This window comes from Anoplopoma fimbria, chromosome 1 (genome assembly GCF_027596085.1).
Source record: "Anoplopoma fimbria isolate UVic2021 breed Golden Eagle Sablefish chromosome 1, Afim_UVic_2022, whole genome shotgun sequence".
NCBI classification, from domain to species: Eukaryota; Metazoa; Chordata; class Actinopteri; order Perciformes; family Anoplopomatidae; genus Anoplopoma; species Anoplopoma fimbria.
In genome coordinates this window covers 26,110,619-26,129,242 of record NC_072449.1, presented here as the reverse complement: position 1 = coordinate 26,129,242, position 18,624 = coordinate 26,110,619, and the positions used below count along the sequence as shown (strand labels likewise).

Genomic DNA, 18,624 nt, shown 5'->3' with positions numbered 1-18,624 from the left:
CACGTAATTATTTCTATAAAAAAATATTTCAATCAAATTTCTATTAAATGTGCAATATCACAATATAAAGATTGTAATAGTACTGTCTATCCAGCAAACAGACTACATAGGCTTTGCGTCTTAACTAGAAGTTATAAGAGAAAGTAGAATTCATTCTGGAGGGCTGTTTAGTTTTGGCTACTTTATATTGTACATTATTTGAGCCTGTGATTTGTAGATCGCTTTCAATGACAGAGGGGATTTGCACAACAACACTGTTAATGGTAATGTAATAACTTTCATTTTTCTGTTGTTCGATAACTATGCAAAATCAGACCAAGATATTACAGCTGATCAATGAGAAATAATGTTAACAATTCTGCCAAAACAAGTGCACACAAACAGAGAGACACTAAAGCTGATGGGCTCCTCAGGGTTAAAAAATAAATGTTCTGCTCATCAGTAGGAAACATATTCTAATCTGTATTTTTTTGGCTGGAGGTGGACTTTTCAAATGTTTTGCTGAATATTACTTGTGGACATATGATCAATTAATGCAATGGACTTCACAAAGACACATGTGTTTATCAGACGGACAAAGTAACAGCAGTTGAAACAGCATGTAATCACCAACTGAGGTGATTCTTTAAAATTAGCTAAATTCATTATGTAATGACTGAGAATGCATAAAATAATTTGAATGTATATTATTCACTTCCATGTTTTGGGAACACTGATGTGCTTGTAAGTTATAGGTGTATGTGCTCCGGTAATAATTACACACTTAGAAGACCTCTCCAGGCAATACAAACAAGATTGCCTAATTCTGGTTTTAGCATTATTAGGAATCCCAAATTGACATAATTGTTTTCTATTGCACAGCTGCAAGCCATAACTAGCCTTTTATGAAATTAAGACTTGATAGGTGATCTCATCTCACCACACAAAACAAAACAAATGAGACAGTGTAAAGCTCAAAGGGACGGTTTTGAAAAAGTCATCAGCCTAATGCAGCAAATGCAGGTGATAAGCTGCCTGGTAAACACGTGTGTCATCTTCAGAAAATGTTAACTTTTCACTTTTTGTTGAAGCTAAATCAAGCTCTTAGTTGATTTTACAAATCTATCTGAGGTGATGGTAAAAAAATATGCCTGCTTTAGGATTACAAGAATTTCCCCCAGGTGATGCAGTGGCATTCATTTGTCGGTGCAAACTATAATTCTGCAGGACGCTGCACATAGTCCAACACCCAACCCTAAACTACACAGCAAAAATCCACAAACAGACACATAAGGCAGAAACATTTGAAGAGGAAGTGGGAAATGGGCTTTTATGAACCAACATCGGAAAAATGATAAAACTTTCTCTGACAGTGCTGTTTACCTGCTAGGAATCAATAGCATAATAACGGAGAGTGAACATAATGCATAATAAGGTTGAAAACAAATTGTAAATACCCATAAATGTTCTGTTTTTATAGACAAGACCATTACTGAGAAAATGGAAATTATATTTGTGTGTAATAAAAAAGCAATACCGCAGAAGGCACAATTCCATTTAAGGCTGACCCGCAACATTTCTATCAGCACTTTAAACCCAGCATCCATTACTTACAACTACTGTTCGCTCTTAAAGAGATATTGAATGCCGAATTAGAAATGGGCAGCAAGAATAAATCCAGAAAACAAGCACAAATACTCTGATCATTAATAGTTCAGATGGTAGAAGTAGTTGGAAACGGGGGATTTAGATCAGCTAAGCAGTTGTCAAATTTTCCATTAACATGTTCACAGGCCTCAGATAGATCAAACCTCTACCCCACACTCCTCTTTAAATTACACCCATTAAAGGATGTAATCACTCAGTGCTAATCTATTCCTCCGCATTGGTGGAAGAGGAAAATATCAAAATAAGATAAAAAAAAAACAGCAGTAGCACAGAAGCCTTAGCACTCAGCAGAGCACTGATGCCAGTGGCTTTCCAGAGTATCACCTAGGAAGATGAATAGGAGGCCAGAGTGACTGAGACTAGAGATGACATTTCTTCTCTGGGTGATTATAAGCACACACTCCATCCCCTAGTCATCATCTACCCACATCCCCGTCTGCCAGGCTTCTGCCACTCCCATCCATCCAGTCCACTCTATTTCTCTGTGCCGGAGAGACCATGTGCCATGCAATCCGGCCGAAAGATGCCATCTGTCTCGACTTTTCCGTGACAAACGGAATAAGGAACCAGACTGGAAATGTGAGATTGAAATTCCAAACTAACTGATATTTATTTTTTTCTTGGGAGAGACTGTACTACTGCTGCACTGCCACCTTCATAGAAAACTCCATGAGCAGCGACTTTTTAAGTGTTACCAATAAGAAATGCTCATTGGATATGATAAATGTGACGGCCATCTGAACCTTTCAAGACAGCTTAGCTGATGAACTACATAAAGACAAGTTTTCTAACTACTATTTAAGAACTGAACTATCGCTGATTGATCCATTTTCAAGACTGCTTAGTCTTCGAGACCCAAGCCCAAATATCTGTCTCTTTACTTCACTAGTCTTTGAATCAATGTTAGTTCTGACGAGCTCTGACATTGCCAAATCCCTCCATGCAGCCCCATTCAAGCATCCCTGGGGCTTTCTTTGTTCTGGGATGAAAAGTAAAGGTTCCAATCTCCTCACCTCTCACTGTTAACAACATCCTGCAGGCATGTGGTTGCTGTTTTTAAGGATCTCCTGGTCAACGTGAGTGTTTGTAACCGCCATCGTGACCTGATATCTTCTCTTACAGCTCAGAAAAAAAAGAGGCGGAAAAACAGGCTTATAAATGCGTCCACACCCAAATCGGCAAGTCCCCTGCAGAGGATTCCAGACTTCAAAGACGTGCACATGGTAATCTGCTCTAAATGGGTGGTTCTGGACCTCTATCATAGCCCGATCATCAACTGAGCCGACTTAAACCATGGCTGAAAAAACAATGCTAATAGTGGATAATTATCAGCTTTTACTCCGCCTGCACTAGCTGCGCTATTCCCTCTCCCATAACACACAGAGGCTGGTGAATAAACACAATGGCATGAATAAATAATGACCCCCACAATCCTCTTAAGGTCCCCGAATAGGGAAGGGGTGGGGGGGAGAGAAAAGTTTACTTTTGGTGTTTGAGAGCAAGCGGAGCCTGAAATTGTAAGCGACTCATTAGGGCTACATGTGGCTTGCCTGGGGCCTTGCTGAACAAAGATGGCACCATCCCCATCCTGTCATTCCTCAGCGCACTCTAGGCCTGGCCTAATAAAATTCTAAAGTATACCCATAAGAAACCGCTACGTTCCCATAAAAAGACAGCAAAGAGCTGAAGCTCTGCCTTAAGAAGAAAAGAAAAAATCAGATTTTCTTAACTTTCTTCTTGAATCAACATTTCAGTAGTGCTGAAGAGGCCACCTTTGTTTGATTTGTGCAGATTTTACTATGTTTTGTATAAACACCATATCTTTTAATGCTTAAGGAGCATACTTCTTTCAAAACATTATTTCCCCCTCTCATCATGCTCTCTAGATAGCTTACATAAAAGCCTACTGTTTTTCATTTCAGACAGTTTGTCAGTGTTAAAGAATTGATTTGTGTTTGCCTCGCAGCTCTCACTGAGTGTATGACGGTTCAAAGGGTTATCTAAAATACATGCTGTCAAGAGGCTTGTGTTTCTAAGTGCTTATATAATTCATACCATTGTGAAGCAAAAGCCACCGAGAGTTTTCAACATGGCAAATAAGGTGTGTTTGTTATAGAGGTAGTTGATATAATTGATGGTAATATGAGGCTGGATGCATCACTTGGACAGAAACAGGAATCTTGATTTAGTATTGCTATGCATCGCTTAATTCTCTTTCCTGAAATAAATTTATGAAACAAGTATGCATTCAACCTTTACAGGAACATATTTTTAAAGACTTTGGTCAGAAAAGGTAAGCCAAATTCAATTTCATATTTCCACTGAGGTGATAAATATAAAATAAGTTGCCTGGGGTAGAAGGAGTCGTAGCAACAGGAGATGGGAAACAATGTGAACAATCTATCCTTCAACACTGTCATACCAGTGGTAATTCAGAAAGCCAGTTTCAAATATACTTTGCCATTGCTGGACATTAACTCTACAGTAAAACACTAAAACAATATATTGTTTTGGTCCAGTTAAACAACCTATCTCTCCTCATAGATATTATTTTAACCTCAGTCAATCCAACTCATAAATATGTATTGATGTTTTGGTTCTTTTTGCATATGAATTGTGTTGTACTCTGGATGTCCTGAGCTGATATGCAGGTTCAGGATTGAGGCCGATCAATTTTTAATTGATCCGTAGCAGCTGTATGAAGCCTGATCCATTTCCAATCCTTTGTTTACTGCACTCTGGCTGCGGGTTGTATAGACCCTTCTACAGACAAAGTCATGAAAATGATGCATGCACATGTTGGCATCGGCCAGCCATCCAGACAAGTTGAATTAAAAAAGTTAACAGCATCAAAATGTCTGGTTGTTGCATGTTCAGTTGTCGAAATCTATATTCAGACAGGATCATGACCTTTTCATAGCAACAGATGTTTCGATTTACCAAGTGACCCTGTTATCTGGTGACGTCCAGCCGAATGCACCTGGGTGGATCATAGTAGATAAGAAACACAGATGTATTTAAAAGTGACTGAAGGATTCAAGAAGACAACTACATGTTCTGTATGTTTTATCAGCAGCAACCGTGGACACAAGCAACCGTGGACGCATTCGGCTGGCAGCCATCAGTTGACAAGGTCAATCGACATCTATCGGGGGCGTCTACGGCTGCAAGTGGTGTTGACTCACACCAGACTGATCAAAAATGCTCTTGTTTGTAGTGCCCATTTTAAAACTCAATAAACTCAAACCTCTGAGTCAATTTCATGGTATTGGACGTTCTGCGCAGGACCACAGATAACATAGTTAGCAACATCTACGGAGTTGAATGCTGTTGGCTAGCTGTTGTAACATTAACACACAGGGTTTCTCCACCAGATACATGTATAAATATGGCCACTTGCTTATGTATTCTACCCACTCAGTGATGATGGATCTGGAAAGTCAATGTGTTTAGGTTGCATTAGTGATCTTCGGTGGTAAATGCCCTTGCATAGCTTGACAAGCTATTGCACTCTGCCAAAGTTCCATTGCCAAACTGCAAAATCATTATTTTTTACAAACTGTAAAGGGGTTTTTGTTACCTGTTATCCTTTTTTATGTTATATGTCTTTTTTTTTAAGAATCAACTTCCACTTTATCAAACGCATTTTTCCTGAATGCTGAAAAAAGATAGCAGGCTGAGTATCAGAGACTAATTAAAGATATATCTTGTCATAACTCATGCTATATTCTTTGACACTTCCTGTGCAGTGTGTACAGGCAGAATGATGCATAACAACTCCGACTTTTATCCCACTTTATGCTTTTTCATATAAAATTTGAATTGCACTTTTTATGTTTCAATACCATTTTTTTCTTATTTTGTTTGCACTCATAAATTCTAAATGTAATACCTCTGCTTTATTGCCCTTTGTACACAGGGCACCCGTGCAACAGTCAACAACTCTCATTGGACCACCCTGTATAAATAAAGGTTCACAGAATGGATGGAAAAAATAAGACCCTTGATCAAATCACTTTTTATAGCTGTGCAATTGTGACTTTTCAAGACCGAACTAAACAAATATATCATCGCAGACTGGGTCCAAGGTGAAATTAGGTTAGGAGACCCTTCCTCTTTGCTTGCTGCACCTTCTCTATCCATCCAGCAATATTGACGTAAAAAAAACAATTCGATCTATAACAAGGGTGGCTACTGAGCACAATTAAAAAATAACACAACAATTAAAGTCTGTCCCAGGATGAAAAAAACATCCAATTAGTGGTATACACTATCAAGCTGTAACCTGAAGCCTCTTGCTAGGTGAAATATACAGAGATCATTCGTTAAAACTTTGCAAAGGCCAAATTACTCATATTCTATTCGGTCTAGGGCTACACAATTAATCAAACATGAATCGCTATCACGATTTTGGCTTCCCACAATTAATTGCGCTTTTCAACTAACGGCCAGCCACCAGAGGGCAATCCAGATGTTTCAGCTTCACTTTGGGGGAGTTAGCAGCACGTAATGAACTGTATATTACTTAAAATACACTGAATGCAGATGAAGAACAGCCCTATTCCAACTCTTTTTTTGATGCAAAGATTTGAACATTAGCAGGAATGTAGCACAACTTGGAAGAGAAAGCATTGCTCTGTTTATTTGAATGTGAAAGTGTAAAATAAACTTATTCTATCACAAATAAATTGTAATCGGAATGTCAATATTAATAAAAAATAATCGTGATTATAATCTTGGCCATAATCCTGCAGCCCTAATAGAGTCATACAGCCAATGCATGTTTTTTAATGAAAAGTCTTATGAGGCTGCTTAATGACAAAAGTCAATGTATTTTCTACTTCCTGAATTTAGTTGTTAAACTTGACGTTTTAAAAACAATAATCCATGCCTCGGGGCTGTTTGGAAATGTTTCTGGCTGTCCTGGACTTCCCATTGGCATGAAATGAAAGAGCTCAAACTGTTACTTATCCAACCAACTACAAACCTCTATTAGAGCTCAGCTGGTAATAAGTCAGTTCAAATCGTCTCAATAGCTCAAAGTGCGTCCATGCCAAAATGTGGTAATTCACACAGTCCAAGCATGGGGGGTTTGAAGACAGAGAGAATGCAGCTCCGGTGTGACCTGCTGCAGAGGCTGGCAATTCATACAGCTGAGATAAGACTAGTGTTTCCAGTGTGACAGCAGTACTTTAGGGGAACCACTGAAGGCAAAGGGGAAAGAAATCTAAAGCTTATGTCCCGAGCTATTTTCTTAAACATGCACAGGCTGTGAAATTTCACTGTGCCTAGCGACTTTCACTGGGTGAAGAATAATCCAGGAAGAACCTGAGCTGTTCAGCACAACAAAGATTTGGAATTGCAGGGTATTAACATGTGTGAAAATCTTATGTGTGCACCACACTTAAGCACACTAATGTATTTTGAGTCATGCAGCACTGACAAACCATGAGAGCAAAACATAATTAATAATTTAATAGAGTTTATAGTGTAATGTATAGTATGTGCTCACAGACGATCTTGTATTCCATGCTGTACAAAGCTACTGCTTTCAAATTAAATTAACAAATAACAATTATCTTGTGCTGTGTTTTTATACACACTTTGATCTTAGATATTAGTTATGTCTGTAGTTTTTTCAACTTTAAATATTCTGCATATGGCTGTAATACCTATGAAGATAATAAAGACACAAGAATAAAAAAAAAAATGTAACCATCAAAAGTTCAAACATTTACATTACCAAAGCCAGTTTTGACTGATCTTTTGTAAATGGACGAATTGAAAGTTCTGTACCTGGGTTTGTATCAGAGACTCACACATATTAGAGGTGGCCGGTAATGAGGGAAATCTCAGCATGGAAGTTTAATTATTTCTAGCTCGTACTAGAGCAACAGCACGGTATGATCTCTGCTTCCTCGGCCTCAATAACAACCGCTAATTGCTTTCACTAGAGATTGCTGGTTGTTCAGAGATTGAATTCTGTTGCAAGTATACAATGTTTAAGATTATTAAAATGTGATAAGATAAAATAGACAAGATGCAACTTTTTTTGTAATTAATGTTCAACTGAATGTATGAGGGCAGAAAAAAAGATTTAAAAAGATTTAATGGACTTGCATCTAGAGACCAATTACACTTTTTGTGGTGAGGGTAGAGGCCAATATTGATCAGATACTATTTTTCTTTTTAAATTAGAAATATGTTCTCCTCACTGGGTGGACATGATTGGACTTGTGGAGGTGTTCATTCACCAACTGTCTTTTTAAGTTTGTTAAAATGTGCATTATATTGTTGTAGAAGGTCTGAAAACCCCCCATTATTTTTCAAATTATATAACAAAAACAGATTGACTTAGACATTATATTAACATACGACTGTTCAATATGGTCAGTTAATGCACCGATACAGATCCAGAATATTAAATCAGTGCCTTGCTCTTGGTATCCCATTCTAAGAAAAGAGAGTATTTCCTGAAACGAACTCTTAAATACAACATGAGCACGGATAGTTGACTGTATGCTAAATGAATATTGCTAAGAGAGGGACAGAAGTTGTAAGACTGGGTAAGGCTGATCCCCCACGGAGGAGGGCTCATCCCGCTCCATGTCGTGCTTTGAGCTGTAGCGAGGCCCCTGAGCCCTGGTGGTAAGATGGGCCCTGATGTGCTGTTGGTTTAAACTGTCAGAGGCACTGGCAGAGAGCGGGTATGCAACTCCACAGATAACAGACCAAAACTGTCCACAAGGGCCTCTAAAACCCAGCAAATTAGCTTGCAAATGAGCCAGAGAATATCTCTACTAATCCATGATCTGAGCGGAGACTCTGCCAAAAAAGTAAACAAATAAATAACTTCACAAGAAATACTGAGGGCGGAAATAACCATGGCTGTGTGCTGGGAAACCACTAGTGATTTCTTTGAAGCATCATTTTGCCTGATATTCTGCTGCTGGGAAGCCTGTGACCGTTTCAGAACGAGCTTCCATGTTGTGCTCGATGTGGATACGAAATTACAGATACCATTATTACAGAAATCACTGTCCCCTGCAGCAAATGATCACAGTCTCTGTGTCTCTGTCGCAGATGTCGAGAGGCAATGAAGCATCAAAATATCAATGTTTATCAAAAGCGATTATATTTTTGTTCTACAAGAAAACTGATCTAATTACTATAACTAACTGTATAAATGGTGTAATTGTCCCTGTGGTTCTCTCAAACACAATATTCTATACACATGTGACGCTTATTTAAAAACTTTGCGAATACAAAGATATCTGTCAAAGAAAGGCAATTATTATTTGTATAGACAGCTCTTACTGTTTCAGTTTCTTAGATCTTGATTGTTTGAGCAAGCACCCTGCAACTTTGGATATAGGAGTTATTTCTAATGGAAAGCAACACTGTAAATTAAATACAACTGGCCATTCTGTATTGTCATGAAGACATGTATTAAATTACATTTTGAATAATTTCTCACTTTGCCTCTTTCTTGTTTCTTGTCAATTTTGCTACCTGCTAAATGTACAGGAATACACAAGCAGATTAGAATTTATGTAAGAACTGACATTAAATATGACTTTTTTTTAAAAGTATTCTGTAGTACACAAATAATTACAAGCCAGGAGTGTGAGGTAAAAATAATCCCTTAATATGGTCTGATAAAAGATTCAAGGTAAGCCATCGCACTCAAAATAAGGTCATGTAATTATCTTATTATTCAATTTCAATTTGTGCAAAGCTACAACCCACTGGGATGAACAGTAAATGCCATGCCATGCTATTATAAATGTATTAGTAATAAATGTACTAAAACTATCACTTGAAACCGTTTTATGTTAACCATTAAATTATTCTGTATAAAAGATATACTGATAACAACAAGAAAGACTTTACTGACCATATTAACATCATTAAAATGAAAAAAGTGTAATAACATGCCTTCTGTTCTGCATGTCTTTGCAATTTTTGTCAATTATGTTTCAAACAAAAACCAAACCAGAAAACAATATTGCTCTCACATGTGATAATTGAGTTTCCTGTCAAAGTATGCATTAAGAACTTTGCATTTCTCTATTTGCACATGTGCCTTGTCGTGTGTGTGTGTGTGTGTGTGTGTGTGTGTGTGTGTGTGTGTGTGTGTGTGTGTGTGTGTGTGTGTGTGTGTGTGTGTGTGTGTGTGTGTGTGTGTGTGTGTGTGTGTGTGTGTAGTAGTAGTAGTAGTTCTACTCCAAGGTCACAATAAGAAACCCCATCTCTGTGGTCCTACCACACTGCTGTAAAACAAGCCCAAATGAATCCAGCCCTCTAATACAGGAGACGTCTTGTCTAATTGGAAGTCTGATTTCTCTTCAACCCAACAGGCTCCCAACACGGTGGCGACGCTCCGGGGAATCAGTTCAAAGATAAAACACATCTTAAGTGTGCAGTGGGCATCAAAGGCATTTGCTTATTCGCTTCATGAGGGCGTGGCCACCAGCATCCGTATTTCAGTATGCACACAGTCTATGAGGTACAAGATTAAGGTGCATAGATTTGTATCATGTATAAAAAAGTACTGCTTGCTCTCTGGTTGATTTTAGAAAAAGCACTAGATTAATAATTATGCATGGGGGCTCATTTCTATCGTGACTCATGATTTTCATTCATCTTAACTCATCTAATGAATTATGATCAAAGATATCCCAACTAGAAAACATTGATTAGTCATATAGGACTGTGGCAGTGCTGCTATAAAACAATAGGCCTCATGCAAGAACCACTCATACTAACAGATTCGTTCTCAAGTGGCGTGTAGAAATTATTTAGAAGTAGTTGCATTCTCCTATTGCATTTTTAATACTAGTAGTCCAGACCTGTTTTAGGAGTCTTGTGTCATTAGTTGCATTTTTTACTAATAGATTGATCATTTCATTACTTTGAAGCAATTTTGAGGTTGAAAACCCCATACAAATGATCCTTTCAGACTGCAAATCGAATTATAGGCTAATATATTTCCTAAATTCATTCACATAGCCTAACAACATCACCAATCATTTAAATTGGCTATTGATGCTATTGAATAACACTACAATATCAATACGAACACCTTAAACTGCAAAGCGACTTAAATCATTTGACCCTCTACCGTTGCAGTCATCGATGGCCTTGCTTTGGCGAGACCTTTTTCGTATTGAATCATTTCTTCTTTCTGTCAGTGACACTACTATCTATAGGTGAGCATTAACAGCACTTGTTATTTTCCCTCATTCTTTGGCTTTAGTCTTTTTTGTCTCTTAATCCCGCTGCAGACGCTGTTAAAAATTATAGCCTTTCCTTTATAGATCTCCAAAAGCAGGACTTCAATATATGAAATATGTGGCAGGACCCAAAGCCCTACAAGGTATTATTGGGATGTTAATTATACTAATTTACAATTATCTTGACTGCAAGCTCATTTACAAACTGGTGACATTCATTATGTGTATGCTGGTCATTTACAGAGCTATCTGAAATAAGTTTGTTAAAAGAGAAAATGGACCATAAATAGAATTTAATTCCTTATTGCCTCATAAATACATCGATCACCGGTTGTTGCTCTCCTACGCAATGGAAATGTGGCTCGGGGCCAAGAATAACAAGAACTGAACAAACGTTCTCTCAATCACTGTCAGCATGGTAAGGGGACGGCTAAAATACTCCCTGCTCCAGTCCAAATCTGCGAGAGATCTGCCGTTCAAAACCCCTGGTCCTTTCTGGGCTGCGTCATGTTTCTATGAGGAACACCTGTCCCTCATCAACAGTCATGCTATGTTCAAAGATTCAGTCACTGAGCACCGCCCTGGAGCTCTTGACCTCAATCTTTCAACAGTTCAAAGTTACTTCAGATAATTCAACAAGTATCTGATACAGGTAGCAAGGGAATGAATCATCATAACTGAGGAGTTTGCACACTTGCTATTTTTTTTATTTATTTTTTTACAAATTTTTCAAAAAGTACTAGAGGTTGTAACAAAGACTAGAATAAAGTATTGCTACAAGTAGGTAGTTGTAGCCATTATTCATAATTAATTTGGATTTGTATAATTATGTGCATAGCAGACCAGCTTCATTAACATAATACAACCTGAATAATACTAAGGCACTTCATATCTCAAAATGAAAATGTAAGGTTATTAGCCGCATGAAGGCAGGAATAAAAAATATAATCTCGACAGCTGTAAACAAATCAGTATGCAGATGCAGAAAATAGCCTGTGCATGGTAAATCCACATGAAAAGACTTGACTTTTCATCTGACAGCTCAACATCGATGAATACTGCTCCTACCCCAGCAAAAACTGTGATCACATCAGCACATTAGCCACTGCGCTTTGAAGGTAAAAATGCTGATTGATGACTCGTATTTAATCATGCAGAACAAGAAACAGAATTGAATTAAGAGACCCGACCATCATTCATCTTCAAGGATTTTTATTTTTTTCCCTGCTACCTGAAATCATTAGTCAGTGGAGGAACCTCAAAAGGTGTGTCGTTCCAATACTTGCTTGGTGTGATAAAGACATGGCGATCTGATTAGTATGGACAATCAGAATATTTTATACTTCTCATTAGGTCTACTGCAGGCAAAAGTTACATCTGCCCTCATGGCTGCTAATTTTACACAACTGGCTGCATGCTTTTGTGCAACATTCTGTCAAAATCACTTTGCCAAGTCATGTCAAGACCACAACTACTAATACTAGCACTATTATTAGTGGTAGCAGTAGTATTTATAACAAAACCAACAGTCAAGGCTATGTGCTAACAAAAATCCACTGAATTTGACAAAATAGACAAGTTGATTTAGTGATTTTAGAAACGCTTTAAGATCCCAACAGAAACTTCCACTAGCCTCGTGCTGCAGAAATTCAAAATGCAGCTGAAAGGTTTGGAGGGACTTTCACAAGAAGATTTCACTGAAGTTCCTAGAGGCTTTACCCCAAAGCAATGCCTATAGCAACCAGGATTTGAGTAATGAGTGATAATAAAAAATAATATAACTCCAAAAATGTAATATCACACGAGCCCTGCACTGTATCTGCCGATGGTTTGCATAGAAGAACCCATAATTAAAAATGTTTAAATCAAACAATTCAGCGGGACCAACTTCATCACTAAATCGCATATATATATATATATATATATATATATATATATATATATATACATATATATATATATATATATATATATATATATATATATATATATATATATATATATATACATATATATACCTCCTTAATCAATACAGAACAGATCTCCAAAGAGGACTGAGTAGGTGAAAGCCAAATCAGTATGTAACTAACCGCCCACTGGAACTAATTACATTTTATCTGTAGACAAATACCAGTGTCAGTCACGCAAGCACTGTTCTATCAACAGGAACTGTGTAGGCCTTAGCCTATTATTTTTCTCCGCAGGTTATGAAACACATGAATACCAACAGTCCCTCAGCAGGCTTTTGTGGCTATCTCCACTGCGGATCCTCATGCTTACTGAAACATAATAGTCCAGCCATAAGAGTGGGGGAAAATTGGGATTAGAGTACACGTCTGGATAAACTGTAACAGGGCTAACCCCAAGAACAGCAGCCCTCCCCCAAACCCAGCAGGTTGGGCTGTCCTCCTTGCTGTTCAGCCACAGTAGGATGTGCAATGACTCAGCAGTTGCTGCCTGCTGGAAGTGCCCTCAAGGGGCTCCCTAGGGACTGGAGGCATGCTGGGTAGGAGACACACATACCTGTACACACTGCATGGATGCACTTTAAACGCTAACAAGCCCATACACAGGCGGTTATAGCCGTCCCTGTGGACGGAGAGGGCAGCCGTTTAAGTCCAGCATGGTACCAGTTGGTACGGGGTGAGGACCGGTAGCTGGAGTGGTGGCAGTCCTGGGCACTGCCGTGGTGCCCCTTGGGCAAGGCACCAAACCCATAAATACTGCGCTGTTACACACATAAACATAAAAATAAACAATCCAGGCTGGACATAATAACTTTTCCAAAACAATTTTGAATTGTTTACCCATCATGTAAAAGATTAGACAGAGAATAAAGGCAACAACTAATTTTACCATTACATAACAACTGGAGTTAATCTCAGTGTACCATGTCATTATCAGCCAGGATTTTAATTCATAGTTTATATATATGGGATGCCAAAGAATCACTTGAGCATGAAAAAAAAAATTGTTCCAAAATGGCTATGACTTATTTGCATGCATTAAAAGCAGGGTCAAGTAAGTCACATGTGAAGAGGGGGAGAACTGCCCAGCGGCTTGAATACATTAAAGCTGAGTAAATGGTTTGTTGATTTAAAGAGATTAAAGCACACACAAGCAGGCCTGCTCCATGGATTTTAATTAACTTGCCATATATAAATTGTATGTTATCAGGCATTACTGAATTAAATGCTGAATACAAGTGCTCTCTCTGCTTGGCTGAGTTGAATAAAAGGCTACTTAGAATCTTGATTGGGGCTCACAGATGTAGCACGATGCCTTAGCTACGGTTGCTCTGCACACATTCCAGCATACCCGACCCCTGAACAGCCATCCAAAGAGATTCTCTTTAATTATGTACAATACAGCCAAATTCAAGTCCCCTGGCATCTCAGATGATCAAGCAGAGGGATGCCACGTTCTTTCCCTGAGTCATTCTGGGCAAATGGATTCCACTTTCAAGAGTTATTTCTGTCAGTTATAATAAGAAGCCAATACATAATGTGACACACTCTGAAATGCAAAGCTATTCACAAGGTTATCTGCAAGTCTGTGCTGGGGCAATTAGAATTGTGCTGCTAGGCCCTTGATGAGATCCTCTATCTCTGAAGTATCTTGGGAACAGTATCATAAATCTGCCAGTTACGGTGCAGGATTTAGGTTTGGGTTAAACTTTGTATTAAGCGAAATAGAACTTAAATTTCACCACATAGCACCTCGGTGTCAAGAAGAAAAGAACAGGAAAACAATCTATTTTGACAGAAATTCAGGTAAACAAAATCAGAAAGGAGTAGTTATTATGAACACAAAAGGGAATTGTGGGTAAAGGAAATGCCATGTACTGTATCCACACTGCCCTGAATTCATTCCAAGGGATATTCCTTTCAGTATTTACACTACCCAAACTATTATTTAGTTGTTACTGAGTTTGCCGACAAATAAGCGCTTGGGGTATTGAGCTAAGTATCCCGATGGCATTTCTGCTTATAAACGGGATTCTGCAATATCATGACTTAATAACACACTGATCTACAATATAAAAGAGAGTATTTTCAGCAGAACTGCTACACTCTCTTCTAACATTTTTTGGCACTTGCCATGGTTCTTAGTCACATATTCCCTGAGGTCAAGTGACCTTCTGAGCAAGCATGAAGGCTCATCAGGCCCTTGGGGAAACGCCAAGCAACAGAGAGATCAATTCAATGCACATGGCTTCCCACTTCCTGGCACTGATTTCACCAAGAAACCTGCCAAACAGTTTCTTATCAGAGTACACACATACACTGCAACAAAAAGAAGAAAGCGAGAATAAAATGATCTGGGAATGATGAACAGAAGAGGGAATTGTATTCAACATTTCTGGCTACGATGGAACACGAGGTGAAACCCCAAAAACATGTTGCTTTTCATCAAAATTCTGAAAAAAATGAGGGATGCAGCTATCCAACATTTTCAGTCCGGATAGCGATACCTGGGCTTTGGGTATTGGCCAATACAGTGACTGGGATCATTCTTTTATGTGTAAGGCAACATCAGGCTTAATTTCAATATTGCTATGTTACATTTATAAAACTAAATGTAACAAGTAAATACATAGATTGAATAGTTATTCATTTTCAATATAATATATTGTGATCCAGCAACTTCCAGATTTTTTTTTCAAAATGAACAAGATTACAATATAAGTGCTACCCTTTTTAATGCACCAACAAATCGGTCAAAACTTAGACAGGACTTAAAATTCAAGTATATAATGCTTATTGAACACGTGCATATAGAGAGAACTGAATTTAATAGACCGGCTCCAGTGCCACCGATACATGATACAGCTATTTGAGTCAGTATCGGCCCGATATCCGATAATGGCATCTGTGCATCTCTCGAAAAAATGCAAACAGAGATTGTAAAAAGCTTAATAAAAATGGCAAATTCAGCTTGGGCCGACTTAAATAGTTCCAAAGTGTTAAAGTGCACCAAGACAATTACAAATACAGAAAAGATGCAACTCATTTTTGGGCTGAATGGATTCAGGTCTAGCATTGTCATAAACACAACAAATCCAAATCAACATAATCATCATGTAATCTTAGACTGTACCATGCAGAACGGCCTTGTGTTTGTTGTTGTCTCAAAGATATAGCATGTAATTCTGCATCCGTGTACAGGAACATGCTCAAAAAGATTAAGGATTCAAGAATCATTTATTGTCATAATGCAACACAGGGATGCACAGCAATTCAACAATTCAGCTATAGCATTCCTGTGGTGCATTTTTTAATCATATCATAAGGAATGTAAACAGCAGCAACAAAAACAATTCTCTGGGCAGATAATATGGCTGAAATCTTCACAAAAAAATTCACTTAACACAACTCTATTCCCTTTAGTCATGAAAATCAAATCCACATGGAAAAAGACTAAATCAGCTTGCCATATATAAGGACTAGTAAAAGAGAAAAGTGCCCTACCGTTTTCTGTGTTCTCGTGCTCAGTGTCAGTGAGAGTGAGGTTGGAGTTGGCCCTGCTGGAGAGGCATGAGCTGCGGCCTGACTTTGTGTTGCTGCGGCCCCATAATCTGACAGCGTGCTCCGGCGACATGATGCCGTCCGTCTCCGTGTCCGCATCTGAGCCCACACTGACTGAGTACTCGCGGTGTGGCATCCCATGTTCAGTCCTGTAAGTGGCTACGTGGGATGGGAGGGCCTCTCCGAAGCCGAGGTTTCGAAGGGAAAAGTCGGCCCCTGCAGCAAACCAATAAATACAAAGCTCTGGTAATTAATTCTGCCACTAACTGCATCACTCAACATCATGAACTGTATTCATTATAGAAAAAAAGAGGACAGCAATATCCTGGCCTTGAGGGGCGCAGGAATCATTTAGAAAGCTAAGGTTCTACAAGCAACAGCTGTGCAGCTACATGAAGATGCAGGTATATTAAGTATTTAAGCCACTGTGTACGTGATTGTTGTGTTATTATAGCATATTTTAATATGTTGCTTTGACCACATTAATCTCAGTATCCTTATGTCAGAGTCATGTTCCTATTATGAGGAGTCGCAGAGAGGGACATTTTTAAAAACGTACATATTTGGGGCTTGAAATGAAATACAACTGGTGTTTTGCATTAGTCTTTTGTTCTTACACAACAGCAGTTTTCAAACGCCAAATTCACAGCTTGTATGTCTTTAAATGTTGTATTTGAAAACTGGGACATCTGTTTTCTATTTCTTCCCTACCAAAGTATTTAGAATTACCCCTGCAAGTCAGGGGACTTGTAAATCAGTCCATGGTGATTTGAGAATCTCACTAGATCCAGTAACTGATGAACATGAAACACACAAGGATTTTTGTTTCTTTCCTTCAGTTCACCACAATTGGCTTCTGACATCATGATAAAAAATTCACTCCTTCGACAGTGCCATCACATCTGGTTTGAACTCTGATGATCAATAATGTATTTGGAAGAGCAAGTAAAGGTATGCATGTCGTCCATGCAGTTTTTAACACTGGCATGGTAAGTTCAGTCCCCACCACCTCTGTTAATAGTCAAACTATGCGTAGGGACCTCGGAAGAAACGTAATGTGAATTACCCGGAGACTCCTCATGAAAAAGCAATGACGCTTATATTGAGAACATTCAGTAACGTGCCCTTAACCTGATAACATTCTCTTTTATGTCGTTGTGCACTGCTACAGTATATACTTAAAGATGAACCATGCCGATATCAACGACAATCTTTTCTATTGACATAATGGCACTGTATTTCATAATATTGGCACAACTGAGACCGACCTTGCCGGTTGAACTCGTCCACTTCGTGATGAACCATTTCCTTGACACGGCTCCCGTAGGCCATCCTCGAGTCATGGTCGAAGGCCTTCAGTGTTTCGCTGGAGCTGTAGGATTTGGGGTTAGGTTTGCCGTCCTCACTGTCTGCAGAGGAGCTGGTGTACCGGCGCTCTGTGTCCTGCCGGGCAGTGAGTGAGCGGTAGGGTCTGCGTTCCTTCACTTCCATGGCTGCCTCCTCACTGTTTTCAACGCCAAATGTGGGTTACACTGAGTGTTTAGTTTGAGTGATTCTGAGGAGGAGAAACACAAAGACAAAAAAAGATTAGGATAGCTGATGTATGAAAAGATGTCCTGATAGCAGAGTTGATTTTTTTTTATGTCAGCTTTCAAATCAGCAAACATATAAATCACTTGAAACTATGATAAACTAGGATGGAAAAGGGATAATGCTAGTTCATGTTAAAAAACATCACTAATACTATGCATACACACGCACAAACACACTGCCGAGTTACTGTGGAGATAAATAAAATGCAAATGCATGTTTCTAAGCAGCAGTGTATGCATGGCTCAGCACACACGGGGAGAGCACGAGGAACCGCCCGGATTAGATTTAATAAAATATGGCACAACAAATCTTGCACCTATAAAGTTTACGGTGCAAGTCTCCCACAAATTCTCTATTTTATGTGCCGTATAGAAATGCGGAGCCTCCAGCATCTGTAAAAGTGGCAGGTGTCCTTCCATGAATTGTGTTGTTTATAAGTTACAAATCATCACCAGTTGAAAACGGGAGAGCCAAACAAATCTAGGACTACACCGAACCGGCAGAGATGATTAAAATCTGAAACATAAAACCACAACTGTCAAATAGCACACAGAGTACAAGATCAATAGGGAGAGAGAATTTTAGCATTTAGCTATTTCATTTTCTTGCCTTTAAGGACA

At 38.7% G+C, this 18,624-nt stretch overlaps 1 protein-coding gene across 6 annotated transcripts in view; it reads right to left on the bottom strand.

Annotated features, from left to right (window-relative positions):
• The window catches only part of tenm4 (teneurin transmembrane protein 4), a 111,065-nt gene extending 93,163 nt beyond the window's left edge, over positions 1–17,902 (bottom strand). For 2 of the 6 annotated variants that reach the window (XM_054599504.1, XM_054599567.1), the window contains exons 1-3: positions 17,680–17,902; positions 16,355–16,627; positions 9,582–9,593 (exon numbers count right to left, since the gene is read on the bottom strand). In XM_054599504.1, coding sequence (XP_054455479.1) covers positions 9,582–9,593; positions 16,355–16,627; positions 17,680–17,902 — 508 coding nt within the window. The remainder of the gene's footprint in view (positions 1–9,581; positions 9,594–16,354; positions 16,628–17,679) is intronic. The other 4 variants (XM_054599435.1, XM_054599364.1, XM_054599641.1 and 1 more) reach the window with 2 other exon arrangements.
• Positions 17,903–18,624: the final 722 nt, after the last annotated feature.